The sequence below is a fragment of the Astyanax mexicanus genome, chromosome 5, assembly GCF_023375975.1.
Source record: "Astyanax mexicanus isolate ESR-SI-001 chromosome 5, AstMex3_surface, whole genome shotgun sequence".
Classification (NCBI taxonomy): Eukaryota; Metazoa; Chordata; class Actinopteri; order Characiformes; family Acestrorhamphidae; genus Astyanax; species Astyanax mexicanus.
The window spans coordinates 54,197,501-54,212,310 of record NC_064412.1 but is presented as its reverse complement, the minus strand read 5'-3'; the positions used below and the strand labels follow the sequence as shown (position 1 = coordinate 54,212,310).

The 14,810-nt window shown below is 39.5% G+C and overlaps 1 protein-coding gene across 8 annotated transcripts in view; it reads left to right on the top strand.

Moving 5' to 3' along the window:
• ptprfa (protein tyrosine phosphatase receptor type Fa) overlaps positions 1-14,810 on the top strand; it is a 351,362-nt gene that overhangs the window by 254,590 nt on the left and 81,962 nt on the right. For 5 of the 8 annotated variants that reach the window (XM_049479799.1, XM_049479804.1, XM_049479800.1 and 2 more), the window contains 2 exons: positions 3,481-3,786; positions 9,539-9,732. In XM_049479799.1, the coding sequence (XP_049335756.1) occupies positions 3,481-3,786; positions 9,539-9,732 (500 nt within the window). The remainder of the gene's footprint in view (positions 1-3,480; positions 3,787-9,538; positions 9,733-14,810) is intronic. The other 3 variants (XM_049479803.1, XM_049479802.1, XM_049479805.1) reach the window with 1 other exon arrangement.

The following is a 14,810-nucleotide window of genomic DNA, read 5'->3' as shown; positions in this document are numbered from 1 at the left end:
ACTTTGGACTTATATGACAATTTAGTTTTAAATTAGTGTTTTTAAAAATGCACTAGTAGACTAGTAGTATTACCTTCCACTGGACAGAGAAATCACATCCATATTCAATGTGGAAACCCTACACACATATCCCACAGGTCAGTGCTGTGTTGTTTAGCTTTACCAAGGCATGCCAAAAGTCATGGGACATGCTATTAATACTATACTAGTACCAGTGGTATGATAGATGCCATGTAGTTTTTAAGTATCAGGACCCTTGTTTTCAGGCGTGATCTTGGTGGGCTGGCTCCTGTTTCTTGATTGTGTGTTCTTTTAGAGCTCCTAAAATCCTCAGCTGAATCTCCATCACTCAGAGATGTGGGATGAAATATTTATGACAGCTCTGAAGAAAATCGCAGCTTATTTGGAGGTGTTTGTTCGACGTGTCAGCTAAAAAGCATTGCTAGCCCGGCTAGCTCACTCTGGCCTCCGTATCGTACAATCAGAGAGACTGAGTCATCTTCCTCCCCTGAGACCCGCAACCTCTCTCTCTCTCTCTTTCTTCCATTCTCTTCTTCTCTCTCTCTCTCTCTTTCTCTGACACATCCACACCCTCTCTCCTTCACCTCTCTGTCACTCTCACCTTTCCTCTGCTCTTTTTTTCACGCTTGCTTTCATCCCCTTTTTCTCCCACACACATTTCCCTCACCCTTCTTCCTTTTTTCTTTTTTTTTTTTTTCTTTTCAACACCCACTCTCTCTCTCTCCCTCTTCTTCTCTATTTCAGTCTCTTTCTCAGTCTCACTCACTCTCTCTCTCTTTCCTGACCGTTTTGCATCTCAATCATCCCTCTGCTTTATCTTGCTTTTATTGTCTCTCTGTCCATTTCTCAAAACTCTCTCCCACCTTCCGTACGCCGTGCCGTGAAGAATTCATGCCCCATCGCTTTTCTCTATCTCTCTCCGTCTCCTTCCCTCTCTCTCTCTCTCTCTCTCTCTCCTCCCAGTCTTTCCCCTCAGTGGCTCTCATTTATCATGGCCCCTCATGCTCACACGGGCATGGCAGGACAACTGTGCTTTGTCTAAACCTCCATCAAAGATGGCGCTTTTTACGCTCTGTGATATTCATCTGATAAGCTGAATAGTAGAAGAATAGAAGAAGCTTTTCTCTCTCTCTCTCTCTCTCTCTCTCTCTCTCTCTCTCTCTCTCTCTTTCTCTCTTTCCTCGCTTGGTACTATCTAGATGCCTCCAGGGGGCTAAATTACATGTAATGCGGTCCATGCAAATATGTTCCGTAACTTCGTAAACATGCTGGTCATCACACAGTCCATGTAGGCCAAGCTGTAAAAAAAAAAAATATATATATAAATAAAAATAAAAACAATAAAAATAAAAATTTACTTAAAAAAAAGTTTTGCAACTTTCTGCATTCGCTTTTTTTATCAATTTAAGTAACTTCAACTCAGTTTTAAGACTTAAATGTTACACAATAAGAGTAAATAAGTGAACTGAACTTTAGTCAATCCTTTCTTTTATTAAACTTTACTTCATTTCTGCATACAATATTACCTAATTACAATTACTTAATTTATACAATATTACTGAAATAATTTATGATATGTAATATATTATAATTCCTGAAATTTAAATATTTTTAAAATATGTATGTAATACATTCTTTTCAGTATACTAAAAAGAATGTATCACATGCCATCCATGTGTTGAGACAATGTAATATGTGCGCTTTAACTAAAAATATTTAAATTATGTAAGATTGTGTAAATATTTGAAAGTGTTTTTTAACTAAAATTATATATAATAATATTGTATAAATGAAGTAATTTTAATTAGGCAATATTGTATGCAGAAATTAAGTAAAAGTTACTAAAAGAAAGGATTGATTGAGCAAAAATAAATGAAGTAAAGTAACATTAAGTAAGTCTTAAAACCGAGTTGAAGTTACTTAAATGTACATGAAATAAAATTTACTTTAAAAAAAAGCAAATGCAGAAAGTTGCAAAACTCTTTTTTTTTAAGTAAATTTTACTCATCATTTTTTCAGTGTACCAAGAAACCCTGTGGTGGTAATATTTCATTATTATTTGTCAATATTGTTAACAAGAGACAGTGTAAACCACTTGGTAAGTCGATAACCGTAATAGTGAAAGGATGTAGGTGCAAGACCCAAAGTTTTTTTTTTTAATGTAAGAAGACAAACATTAATCATAAAGTGCTGGTGAGAAGAAGGTGGAGCAGGAAAGTTCCAGACAGAGCTGGAGGACCGCCGTGCATCGCCTCAGGGCAACTGCAGCATACGAAAAAAAAAAAATTATAATATATATATATAAAAAACAAGACAATGATGTTCACATCATCCTGACTGGGGCGGTATGTACACATGGGAGTGATGTAGCTGACGTACTCCATCTCCACCCTCTTTGTTGAATTGTTTATCCTCCAGGCCAAATGCCATGTTTTGCCCTCCTGTTCTTTTCTGTAGACATCATCATCTTTGTGTTGATGTGGTGCCCAGGAGTTGAGGAAGCAAGGCTGGTAGACTGGCACAGCAAAAAATAAATAAATAAATAAATAAATAAATGTCATGGCTGATGTTCTGTTCTGTACCAGGATTAGTCTTAAATCTGTACTGAACAGATAAAAAAAAGAGATTAAGCTTATAGACTATTCAAAATTGCTGTTGAAAACGCTGTGTAGTCTAAAGCTAGGCTTAAAGAGCCAATAAACCCTAAACCAGGGGTCGACAATAGGTGGCATGCAAGCACGAAACATCTGTTTGAATTATAATAGATGATAATAAAACAAACAAAAAAAATAAAATGCTTCTCTGGTGAGCTTTTGCTTACATTCCTCCCCTGTCTTTGTAGTAGTTTTTGCCGTTTTTCATTTTTTCCGCTCGTTCTCTGGCTCTTTATTTTCTTATAAGGGTGTTTTTTCCTGGCCGCGTCCCAATTCACTAGCCGAGGCAGCGGTAGTGTATTGGACCAAGACCCTGACAGCACGGGTGTTTATTTATTTATTTTTTCCTTTCTTCTTGGGTTTACCTGCTTTGAGATTAACTCGTCTGCAATTGTGTTCAACATCCCTCTGGGCTGGAGAGCTGCTAGTCTGTAGCAGCACTCCATACACTTAATTTTACCAATCCCAATCCCGCCCAAACCACTGCCAATTAGCTCTCCCTCCTGCCCTGCCTCTAAACCCATACATCACCCACATACATCAATGATTGAGAAGGTTTTCACAAGACAATGATCGCGCTTCCACTCTTTGGTTGCATGTGAGCTTCACATACCTTAATGATCACCTATATACAGTAGGTATCTTCCCCCACTTTTTCACAGTCATCATTGGTCAGTTTTTGACCACCATTGTCCAGATTATATTTGATATATAAGGTAGTTTATGGGCAGAACTTTCAGATGTTAGTAAAAGACCAGTCCTCAGATTCCTCTTCATTCCTTCTTGACCTCTTCCATCCCAACAGCCCCGTCAGCCCCCCCGCAAGAAGTGCACCTGCTCAGTCTTTCCTCCACCAGCATCCAGGTGAGTTGGGTGGCGCCCCCTGCCGCCAGCCGCCACGGGAACATCGTGCGCTACAGTCTGGCCTACCAGGCTCTCTCTGGTGAAGACCAAGAGCGCCACGAGGTGAAGGACATATCAGCAGACACGTCCAGCTATTTACTGGAAGGGCTGGAGAAGTGGACGGAGTACCAGGTTTGGGTTAAAGCCCACACTGATGTCGGGCCTGGACCGGAGAGCAGCAGCACCTGCATTAGAACCAAAGAGGACGGTACGGTTGGACGCTCCTCAAAGCTTCGCTTTCACGTTTCTTCTAACTGCTTCTGAATATTTCAGAAACTCCTTCCTATCGCTCCAGGTCTTCTGACATCTGCTTCAAACCTCCTAACTGCTTCAGATTTACTCCACAAACCGTCGTTTTGCTCTAGACCTGCTTACAGCTGCTTTAAAACTCCTTCTAACCGCTTCAAAGTGTCCTACTGCTCCAGAACTTCTGACAGCTGCTTCGGGACTTCTTTTAACAAGCTTGCTTTTTTTTGCTCCAGAGCTCCTAACTGCTTCCAAACTCCTTCTGACTGCTTCTGAACATTTCATGAACGTTTCTAAGTTCTCCAGAACTGCTAATCGACTGCTTCTAACCTTCTAACCACTTCCAGTCTGAAGTTGTGGGGGGGATACTGTGACTAGCTGATTTGATTTGATCACCTGGTGGGAAGACTAGAATATAGATAGCAACATCTATTTCTCTCTCTCTCTCTCTCTCTCTCTGTCTTTTTCTCTTTTGTCTCTGGTTTTTGTTTGCATATACTGGGGGCAATATATTTAAGACTCATTGTTGACCAAGTATTGCTATTATCACTGTAGCATTGAGTCAATGCTGGATGAATGCACACACAACACTCAGAAAACACATCTACTTTATTTCTTATCATTATACATTCCAATGAAATTTCCCATTCTTATCAAAGTACTCCAAAGCATCAGGTTTCAGCCAGGAGGCCATGGCCCTTCAGTGGGCCCTAGTGGTACTACTAGAAGGCAACTGGCCATAAAGGTAGTTTACAAATGTAATTTACGATGTGACAGCGAATTTTTGCCAGCCAATCAGAGTTTGTTTAACCCTTGTGTGGTGTTCATATTTTTTGGTACTCGTTTACTTTGTTACTTGTATTTAATTCAGCAAAATTAAGCAATTTTACATTAAAATGCTTTACACATGCTTGCTTCACCTAAATTGCAAGCAATATAAAAAACAGCTTACATGGTTAATATTTGCCCTTTACCTTTCTTATGTTACATTTCTTTCAAAAAGTGCTACTCTTTTTTTATTAGTTTTTTTTATAAAATGTAAAAGAAAATGAATTAAACTCAAGATATGAGTAGAAAATGTGTTTAGTTTCAAATTTACAAATGAAGCAATGTTTATTAGCCCTTGGCCAAACAAACTGTATGTAATATAAATGTGTGTGTGTGGGGGGGGGGGGGTGTACAGTGTGTGTTTATCGAAAATGTGTTTTTTTAGATTTTTTTTAGTATCATTTGATGAAAAATGAAAACGGGTCCCACAGACCCGAACACCACACAAGGGTTAAAAGGCATGCATAAATATGTGCATCAATATTTAGATATCTTAATATAAATATGTACATGAATATGTAAACGAGTACATTATATACACGTCATGTTTTCCTTTACCTATTAAAAATCTGTGTTTTCTATTCATTGCCCTAGGACAACATATGTTGGTAGGTCAGTCTTACGTTAAATCATTGGTTAGCTTGTTAGCAAACCGCTGCAGTAGTTAAATAAATGAATCAGGTGTGTTGAATCAGGATTGAAAACCACTACAAATGTTATGATTTGATACTATACATCCAAGCTCCAAGAAAGTAGGGTAATTATTTTCTCAAAAAAAAAAACATGTCATAGAAGGTTAAGGAGGCCAATAGTTGCAAAAGTTTGATGACTGTTATTTAGCAGTACCCAAATATGGTTCTCCAAACAGTAGCAGAACCTTTCTGTTGCAATTTTGTCTTCTTGTCGATTATTTACAGAAACATCTGCAACAGATTTTTTCATCATAACCATCAAACCCCTTTAGTTTATAGTGTCCAAACAGAAGCGAGAGTTTAATGAAGAATAAAATGTTGATCACTATCTTTATATTAATGGAGAATCTAAATAAGACTCTCTATTCAACACAAAGACTTTTACCTTTCCTTGTGTTTCCCTTGCTGCCTAACTTCGACAAAAGTTTAAACCTCAGATCCTTATACTTGTCCATTTTCTTCTGGACTGGATCTCTTTTCACAGTGTTTTCTAATACAAAGCTTTATGAAATATGAAAAATCAAGGTATCCAACAAAAGAACCGTTGCATTTCTTGAACACATTTCAAAAGGATTCCTCATGTTCTTTTGAAACAGACCAGGCGTAAGATGTTGAAGAAGAACAGACCTGTAAATGAAACAAAACACAAAATAATGTATGACTGAATCTTGTGAGCTTTTTACATACTTTAGTAAAAAGTAAAAAGTTATTGATAAAATATATAAATATATAGATATTACTGTAGGGTAAATCTTGAGAAGTATCAGTCTGAGTGCTGTGGAAAGTTTTAGATGTTACTGTGGGAATACAGGAAGACAGCCAAAGGCATGTTGTACGTGGAATGGTTTAAGGCCATCAAAAATATATTGCTTTGTATTATGGGTTGGTTTGTGCTCTGTTCCTTTCTGCTTAAAAAAATACTGTTTCTATAAAATATAGATAATTATCGGCCAACAATAATTACACACTACTTTACCACAAATAATATTTAATATTTTTTAAGGGTCGACACAAGCGTTGTTCCAAGCCAACTTGGAATGAACCAATCGGTAGTAATGTCTTTTAGAGTTTACAGTGTTACTATGTAATAGAGCTGCACGATATATTGTTCAAGCATCGTCTTCGTGATGTGCGCATGCACAATAGTCACATCGCAGCAATTACTGTAAATCAAACACATCATGTTGCAGTGTTTTGATTCTTGACATAAGAAGTAGATACACAGCGCTGTCTCTGTGTCTGTGTGAGTGACAGGCTGCTGCTGCCTGAGAAGTGTGAGGGGGAGGGGGAGTGCAATGGGGTGCAGGAGTAAAAACAAGGTAACTGCACGAATGGCCTCCATCCACATGGTTGGGCTCTTATTTACGTTTTTTTTACGTTTTTAAAAAGCCATTTAAATGCCTGATTAATAGGCCTATTACTGTTGTTTTGCTGTTTTCCTCGGGTTTGAGTTGAGCTCGGTGCTGACTCAGCTCTTGATCGGTCCAGACGTGAGACAGCATGCAGGAAGGGGCGGGGCTGGTGATGTCATGGGGTCTGTATTGTTTAATATTGCAATATATATATTGTCGAAAAACAATGATTTTAAAGGAATGCCTGGGCAAATGCTCCATTCACACCTTGATTCAATATGCTTCTTGGGTGATGTAAATTCAAAGGATAGCTAAAAAAAAAAACATATAGGCGTTCACACCTGGTATTTTAAAAGCATGTTTATTTTAATATTAATTGTTAAACATATAAAAATACTTTCCGTTGTTGAATAGCACACCTCCGCTCTCCTACAGCTTTCTGAGATCCAGTAATTTTGTGCTTTTTCCCCACTAAATCGCTTTTTACACCGTTATCCCGACTCAAAGTAGTTCCACACCTCATTGCTAGAATTTGGAGAGCCCTGACATTTAAAACGAGACATTGATAACTTAAAAAGTGCACAAGAAGCTTATTAAAAAACACTGTTTACATTCTATAATGCTTTAGCTTCAGCTCCGAGCGCCGCCATTACTGTACTGATAATGACAGACATAACTATATAGACTAGCAGCCTGTATAGCCAGGAGTCTGTAAAGCCTACATAGGAGTCTATGTATACATTTCTATGTTATTATCAGTACAGTGATGGCGGTGCCCAGAGCTGAAGCTAGCATATCTGTATGTCAGAAAGCTGTGGGAGAGAGTTCTCCTTTAATGTGGACGTTGCTTTCCTGTTGGAACACATTAAGGCGCTTTGATGTTCACATGACATTAATACTACATCCAGATGTTGTTTAAATGATGGAATTACAATGCATCCTCAAGATGGACTGTATTCACATCAGCACATGTGGATCCGATTACCCAGGATGCATGTTAATGCCTGGTGTGAACAGAGCCAAAAATTCACTTACGCATTCAACACACATATACCCTGCTGGGAGACAGAAACAAGTGTTTCATTCTAAGTGTGTGTGTGTGTGTGTGTGGATCAGGGAGAGAGCATAACTTTCACCCTTACACACACACACACACACTTACACAGGCCAAGTTTGAAGGCTGAAGCTGAATTGCACAGCCTAAGCACATTTATACGCTTAAATGCTTCCAATTAAAGTAGACGTATATTGCTGATGTTGGGTGTTTAAGCACACACACATACATACACACACACACACATACATACACACACACACATACACACACATACAAATCCACACATCCCCCATGTTCCTTCTGAGTGTGAACTCTCCTCTTTCTGTGCATTAATCTCCTAAGATCGAGCTTTTTAACCTTTTCCCGCCTCTCTCTCTCTCTCTTTCTCTCTTTCTCTCTCTCTCTCTCTCTCTCTCTCTCTCTCTCTGTCTAACACTCCTCCTCCATTGAACAGCATCAACACTGCTCTGTTTTATCGACATCAGATTTCTATTCAATTCCAATTCTCTCAGGAGCTGAGCAAGCATTCGGGGGTTAGGACATTGGTGAGGGAGGGGGGGTTTTATGTGCGTGAGAACCCCCAACATCCTAATCCCATTCAGCCCATAAACTTCAGGGTCTTTATTTCATGTTTAAAGGTCATGTCTGAAGGTTTTAACCCCTTAATTGATCCTTAATAGGCATTAGGCATGTATAGGCATCCATTATGAAGAAATCAGTAAAGCAGTACAGGCCAGCCATTAAGAGCAGAGATCATTTACATAAAATAGACCTTTTTTATGGTTTAATATTGAATGCTCGAATTGCTCATGTTTACGTACATTGCGTACAAAAATGAATGTCCATTTCAATTAAAGACTTGTATTGTAATGAAGTTGCTTGAATAAGCTACAGGTATAAAAAAAAAAGGTTCGTCAACCATCCTATTAAATTCATTATGACATTATGTTTTTGGCACAATAAACAAAATAAAGCCGAAGATTTTTGCTTATAAAAGTCAGAGATCCTGTATGCTGAGAATTTTCAGTATTATTTCATTGTAACTCATTAATATAAGGCTTACATTTCTAAACAACAACAACAACAAAAAGGTTTATTTAACCTAAAATACAGTGTTTTTATTAACTTTATCTTAGTATCCAGTTTGTGACAGTGGTGACACACAAGTTCATGCAAGCAGATGAGATGCTAACTCTGTTTCTTTTTGTTGTTCTATATTGTTCTATACTGTTCACTCTATCATCTCCATACAATTGTCTCTAAGTATTTTAAAAATCTTTTAAAACATAAATACATAATTCTGTTTTATTCACCTACTTTCACCTGCTAATTACTTTTAGCTAATTGAGCTTATTTTAAGACAACCAATTTCAATTTCTTAAATGAAAAGTGAACTTTTTTTTTTAGGCTAACAATGTGTGGGTTTTTTTTTTTTTACCAATACAGAATTTAACAAACTATTGTACATTATTCATTACTATATAATGCAATACTTTTGCATTATATAGTAAGGAATCAGATAATTAGATAACAATCTAGCTAAAAATCTAGTAATGACCTTTTATTTAGGGCTATATGAGGGGAATTTGGGTAAATCACAGTGATTATTCCTTCTGAACCAACTGTCCACTTTGGGAAACTTAGTCCAGATCCAAACTAGATCTAAGCCTGTACTGGTAGTATAGGAATAGCGTAGTCCATGCAACTCCTGACGCTTATAGCTAACTCTCTCTCTCTCTCTCTCTCTCTCTCTCTTTCCCTCTCTCTCTCTCTTTCTCCCTCCAGTGCCCGGCGCTCCTCCGAGAAGGGTAGAGGTGGATATAATAAACTCCACGACTCTGCGGGTGTCGTGGAAGCCCCCGCTGGCCCAGAAACAGCACGGTCAAGTCCGTGGCTATCAGGTGGTCTACTCCCGGGTGGAGAATGGAGAGCCGCGCGGTCAGCCCACCATCCTGGATGTAGCCCTGCCCGAGGCTCAGGTACCACTGCTGTTCCAAATCTACAACTCTCAGCTGCCCAGAGCTGCGGCACAGATCCTAATCCCCATACCTGCCTCAATCAAGGACATGTGGAACATGTGTGTGTGCGTGTGTGTGTGTGTGTGTGTGTGTGAGAGTGTGTGTGTCATGTGTAGTTCACGAATAGCCTTGGAACTTGCTGAATTGAGCATTTTTAGAACTGCTGCTGAAGAACTGAAGAAAAAGGTTGCTGCCATCCTGATGCCATTAAACCTATTCCATAATTCATGTTAAATATAGATTATACACTGATCAGCTATAATATTAATACCACCTACTGGAATACAAATACTTTGTAGTTCTAGTATCTGTTTCTCTACATATTTTATTATTATTATCCTCCTTTCACCCTGTTCTTCAATACACCCCACAGGATAGAAATTATACAAAAATTATTATAATTTAGGTGGTGGGTGGTTTTTACTCTCAGCACTGCACTGCAGTGATTAGCACTGATTAGCATGCTGGTGGTGGTGTATGAGGTGTTAGTATGTGTGTGTTGTGCTGGTTTGGTACAGTGCGTGGATCAGATACAGCAGCAGTGCTGCTGGAGTTTTTAAACACTGTGTTTTTTAATCAGTCACTGTCCTCCACTCTCTATTATACACTCCTGCCTACAGTAGCTGCTCCACCATGAAGATAAAGTAAAGTCAGACACAGAAGCTCTGAATCTGTTGTTTTGCACATCAAGAGACAGAGACAAGAGAAATTTTTGCCCATTTTTCCTTGCAAAACAGCTGGAGCTCAGTGAGGTCGGATGGAGAGCGTCGGTTTGTGATGAACAGCAGTTTTTTTAGCTCTTTCCACAGATTCTCCATTAGATTCAGGTCTGGACTTTGACTTGGCCATTCCAACACCTGATTATGTTTATTTATGAACTGTTCCATTGTAGATTTTGCTTTATGTTTTGGATCATTGTCTTGTTGGAAGATAAATCACCGTTCCAGTCTCAGGTCTTTTGAAGATTCCAACAGTTTTTTTTTTTTTTTTCCAGAATGGCCCTGTATATGGCTCATCCATCTTTTCATCAATTTTAACCATGTTCCCAACCATGTCCCTGCTGAAGAAAAGCAGGCCCAAAACATGATTCTTCCACCACCATGTTTGACAGTGGGGATCAGTGGTGTGTTCAGGGTGATGAGCTGTGTTGCTTTTACGCCACACATAACGTTTTGCATTGTGGCCAAAATGTTAAATTTTGGTTTCATCAGACCAGAGCACCTTCTTGCACATGCTTACTGTGTCTCCCAGGTGGTTTCTTATGGATATCTTTGAGAAATGGCTTTCTTCCTGACACTCTTCCATAAAGGCCAGATTTGTGCAGTGTATCACTGTTTGTTGTCCTATGGACAGAGTCTTAGCTGTCCACCTTAGCTGTAGATCTCTGCAGTTCATCCAGAGTGATCTTGGGCCTCTTGGCTGTATCTCTGATCAGTCTTCTCCTTGTTTCAGCTGAAGGTTTAGAGGAACGGCACAGTGTTCCTTGAGATGTTTAAAGCTTGGGAAATCTTTTTTGTATCCAAATCCGGCTTTACACTTTCCTTGGTCTTCATGATGTGGGTATTACCACCCACAGTGTACAGTGCAGTGGCTGGTACTGATTGTGACCAGCGACATCTGGCTTAAATCGTCCATGCACACAAACAACCATGTCACATGATCATCCCACAGTTCAGTGCAGTGTTCCTTAGCTTCTATAGGAAAGTCTATGGTAAAGTGTTGAGACATGACTCTAATGAATGGTTTATAATTACTGATAATGAGCCGGTGGAGAAGAGGCGCTTCTGACCTTTGAGAGTTTCATTCCATTCCGACTCCTGAGTGATGTGTCTGGGTTTACGTCTGGCTTTCTGCTCTTTTCTGCTTCTCCTTTCTCCTGCGTTCTCTCTCTCTCTTTTTCTCTCTTTTCTCTCGTTCTCTCTGAAAGGTCATGGGACTCCATCAGCATGCTGTTTTTGTCTTTTTGGCTCTCTCCGTTTTGTTTTTCTTTCCCTCTGAAGCTGATAAAACTCTCACTCAGATTTCCTTCATCAGCCACATTCCCCTCTTATCTCTGCATGCAAAAGAGACTCCAGCTTCTACACTGTGGATTATCTCTAAAACACACACACACACATACACACACACACACACACATATGTATGCATGTGCACACACACACACACACACACACACACACACACTCCTGCTCTCACTCATGCTTGGAGAGAGTTTTGTTTTGTTCTGGAGAGAGTTTGTTCTGACCCCCTGACGTCTCTTCTCCAGACATGACTGCACATGCTCACTCCTTCACTGCTTTCTCTCTCTCTCTTTCTCTCTCATCCTCTCTCTCTCTTTCTACCTCTTTCTCTCTCTTTCTCTAAATCTTTCTATCTATCCATATATCTATTTGTCCACACTGCTGTAGTATTTCACATAAAGCTGATTTGCAGTTCATGTATATGGTGTATAATATATAATACTCTATATTACATGTCCAATATTTGTGGACACCCTTCTACTGAATGGTGCACCCATTGCTGACACAGTTGTGCAAATGCACATGCAACAATTTAATTGGACTATTATCTGGAATAAGCAGATAAGCATCTACTTATGTATTTGGACAAAAGCGTCTGCCAAAAAATAAATAAATAAATAACTAAATAAATAAAATACTTGCTAACATTTCTGATTCTGGTTTTGACTCACAGTCACATTTGGTATGCATCACAGTCCCCCCAAGGTAAAACAAAGATTTTGATTGGTTGTTTCTCTGAGTTTGACTCTGTGTTGTCCCACCCCTAGCTGAAATAATGGACATTCTGATTGGTTCTGCCTCTGAGTTTGACTTGTTGTTGTCCCACCATCATCTGAAATGGATATTCTGATTGGTTTTGCTTCTGAATTTGCTTCTCTGTTGTCTCACCCTCAGCTAAAAAGGACATTTTGATTGGTTCTGCTTCTGAATTTGACTCTGTATTGTTCCACATCAAGCTGAAAAGGACATTCTGATTGGTTCTGACTCAAAATTTTTGACTCTGTGTTGTCCCACCCCTGGCTGAAATGGACATTCTGATTGGTTCTGCTTCTGAGTTTGATTCTGTGTTGTCCCACCCCCCAGTTGGAACAGAAATTCTGATTGATTATTTCTCTTATTTCAACTCTGTGTTGTCCCACCCCTAGCTGAATTGGACATTCTGATTGGTTCTGCCTCTAAATTTTTGACTTGGGAATCAGGCAGTGTATATAGGTGCAGTATATGTAATTTTTAATAATAACTTTCTGTAACATATAACTTTTAGAGGCTTTAAACACTTCCTGTCCTCGTGTCAGCACCACTGTTAACTATAATCATAACCCCGGATGACTTTGTTTACATCTTAAACATATAATTATGCAGTACCTGCACAAAGAAAAGAGTGAAACGTGGAGAGAAGTGCAAAAAAAAGAGAGATACAAAGAGAGAGATACAGAGAGAGAGAGAGAGAGAGAGAGAGTTGAAATTAGTTTGGATCAGACCATGTCAGCCACATATCATTCTGTGTGTATGATGGGTTGGAAGTCTGTCTTTTTGATGTGTTTGGGTGTGTGTGTGTGTGTGTGTGTCTGTGTGTGTGTGTGAATCATTTTGAGTGGGGCGTTTTGTCAGTCTCGGCTGCTGCAGTGTTTATGGCCGCTGCGTCCTTGTCTGACTGAAGAGAAGTGGCTCTGCTGGCTGTTCCTCTGCAGATACATTGGCTTTAACCCGTCTCTCACAAACACTAAAAAACAGAGTAAATGTTAGATTGGCCTGGGAGTGAATCCAGCCTTTTATTACACACACACACACAGAAACACACACACACAGAAACACACACACTCTAACACACTCCGAGTGCAAAGACCCTCTAATGTCATTCGCTTTACACATATACAGGGTTTGGACAATGCAACTGAAACACCTGGTTTTAGAGCACAATAATTGATTGCGGACAGTTCTGGTGGAAACAGGAGAGTTGAGGTGCACATTGAATTCTGTCGTAATTTGATCAGCCGTGAGCCTTATCCTATTTTAGAGGCTGTACGTAGTACGTATGTAAAAGTATGTAAAGACACGTGACGTGGCCGGAAGAAGAACTCCCACGAAAGACGACCGGACATCCCTTTGTTTATTAGAATGAACATAATAGGCTTAGCAGGGATGGTAATTTTTTTAGCACACTGGTACCGTTAAAGACAATATTTGATTTTCTTCTCCACTCAGAAATGCTTCAGCTTTTTTTTGTTGGAAGGAATGCTCCACATACAGTCAGTATACTTCTGTGATGCAACATTAATGCAGGAAGGTACACTAAGGGTCATGGAGAAAAGACGACATCTTTTCCAGGGACTTCCAAACATTTTCAATAAAGCACCTTGACTCGACTTGACTTGAGAGTTGACTTGAGAAAATATTAAACATCTTAAAGTAAGAAACATATGTGAGGGGAGGTGGATGAGGAGTAGCTTGGCCTCTGCGGGGATGTGAACTGTGAAAAATGGGCTGTTTTCTTCAGTACTGAAAGCTAAAAGCTCTGTTTTTTTTTCCCGCCTGAGGCTCCAGGGACACCCACCTGCATGTGTTCAGGTGCATGCATATGTTGGTGCGTGTTTTTATTTATTTTTTACATATGCATGTAAATGCGTGACTGTGTGAATGTGTTTCCGTGCACGTATGTCAAGTGTGTGAGTGTGTGTGTGTGTGAGTGTGAGTGAGGGTCTCTGAAGCGTGAGTCGTGTCTGATCTGATAAGAGATGTAGAGATGTTGTCAGACGCTGATGTTTGTCTCCCCAGAACAGGAGAGGGTGTGTTTTCTGACCGGGTCACTGAGAGAGAGATAGACAGAGAGAGAGAGAGAGAGAGAGAGAGAGAGAGAGAGAGGAAGGAAAGGAGGAGAGACTTAAAAAAAGAAAGAGAGAGAGAGAGAGATACAGACACAGAGGGTCTCAACGTGGGAGGAGAGCGATCTGCTGAAAACACAAACCTTGGCACCCACAGCCCACATGGTGCACAGAATATAAAACAGACACACTGCCCA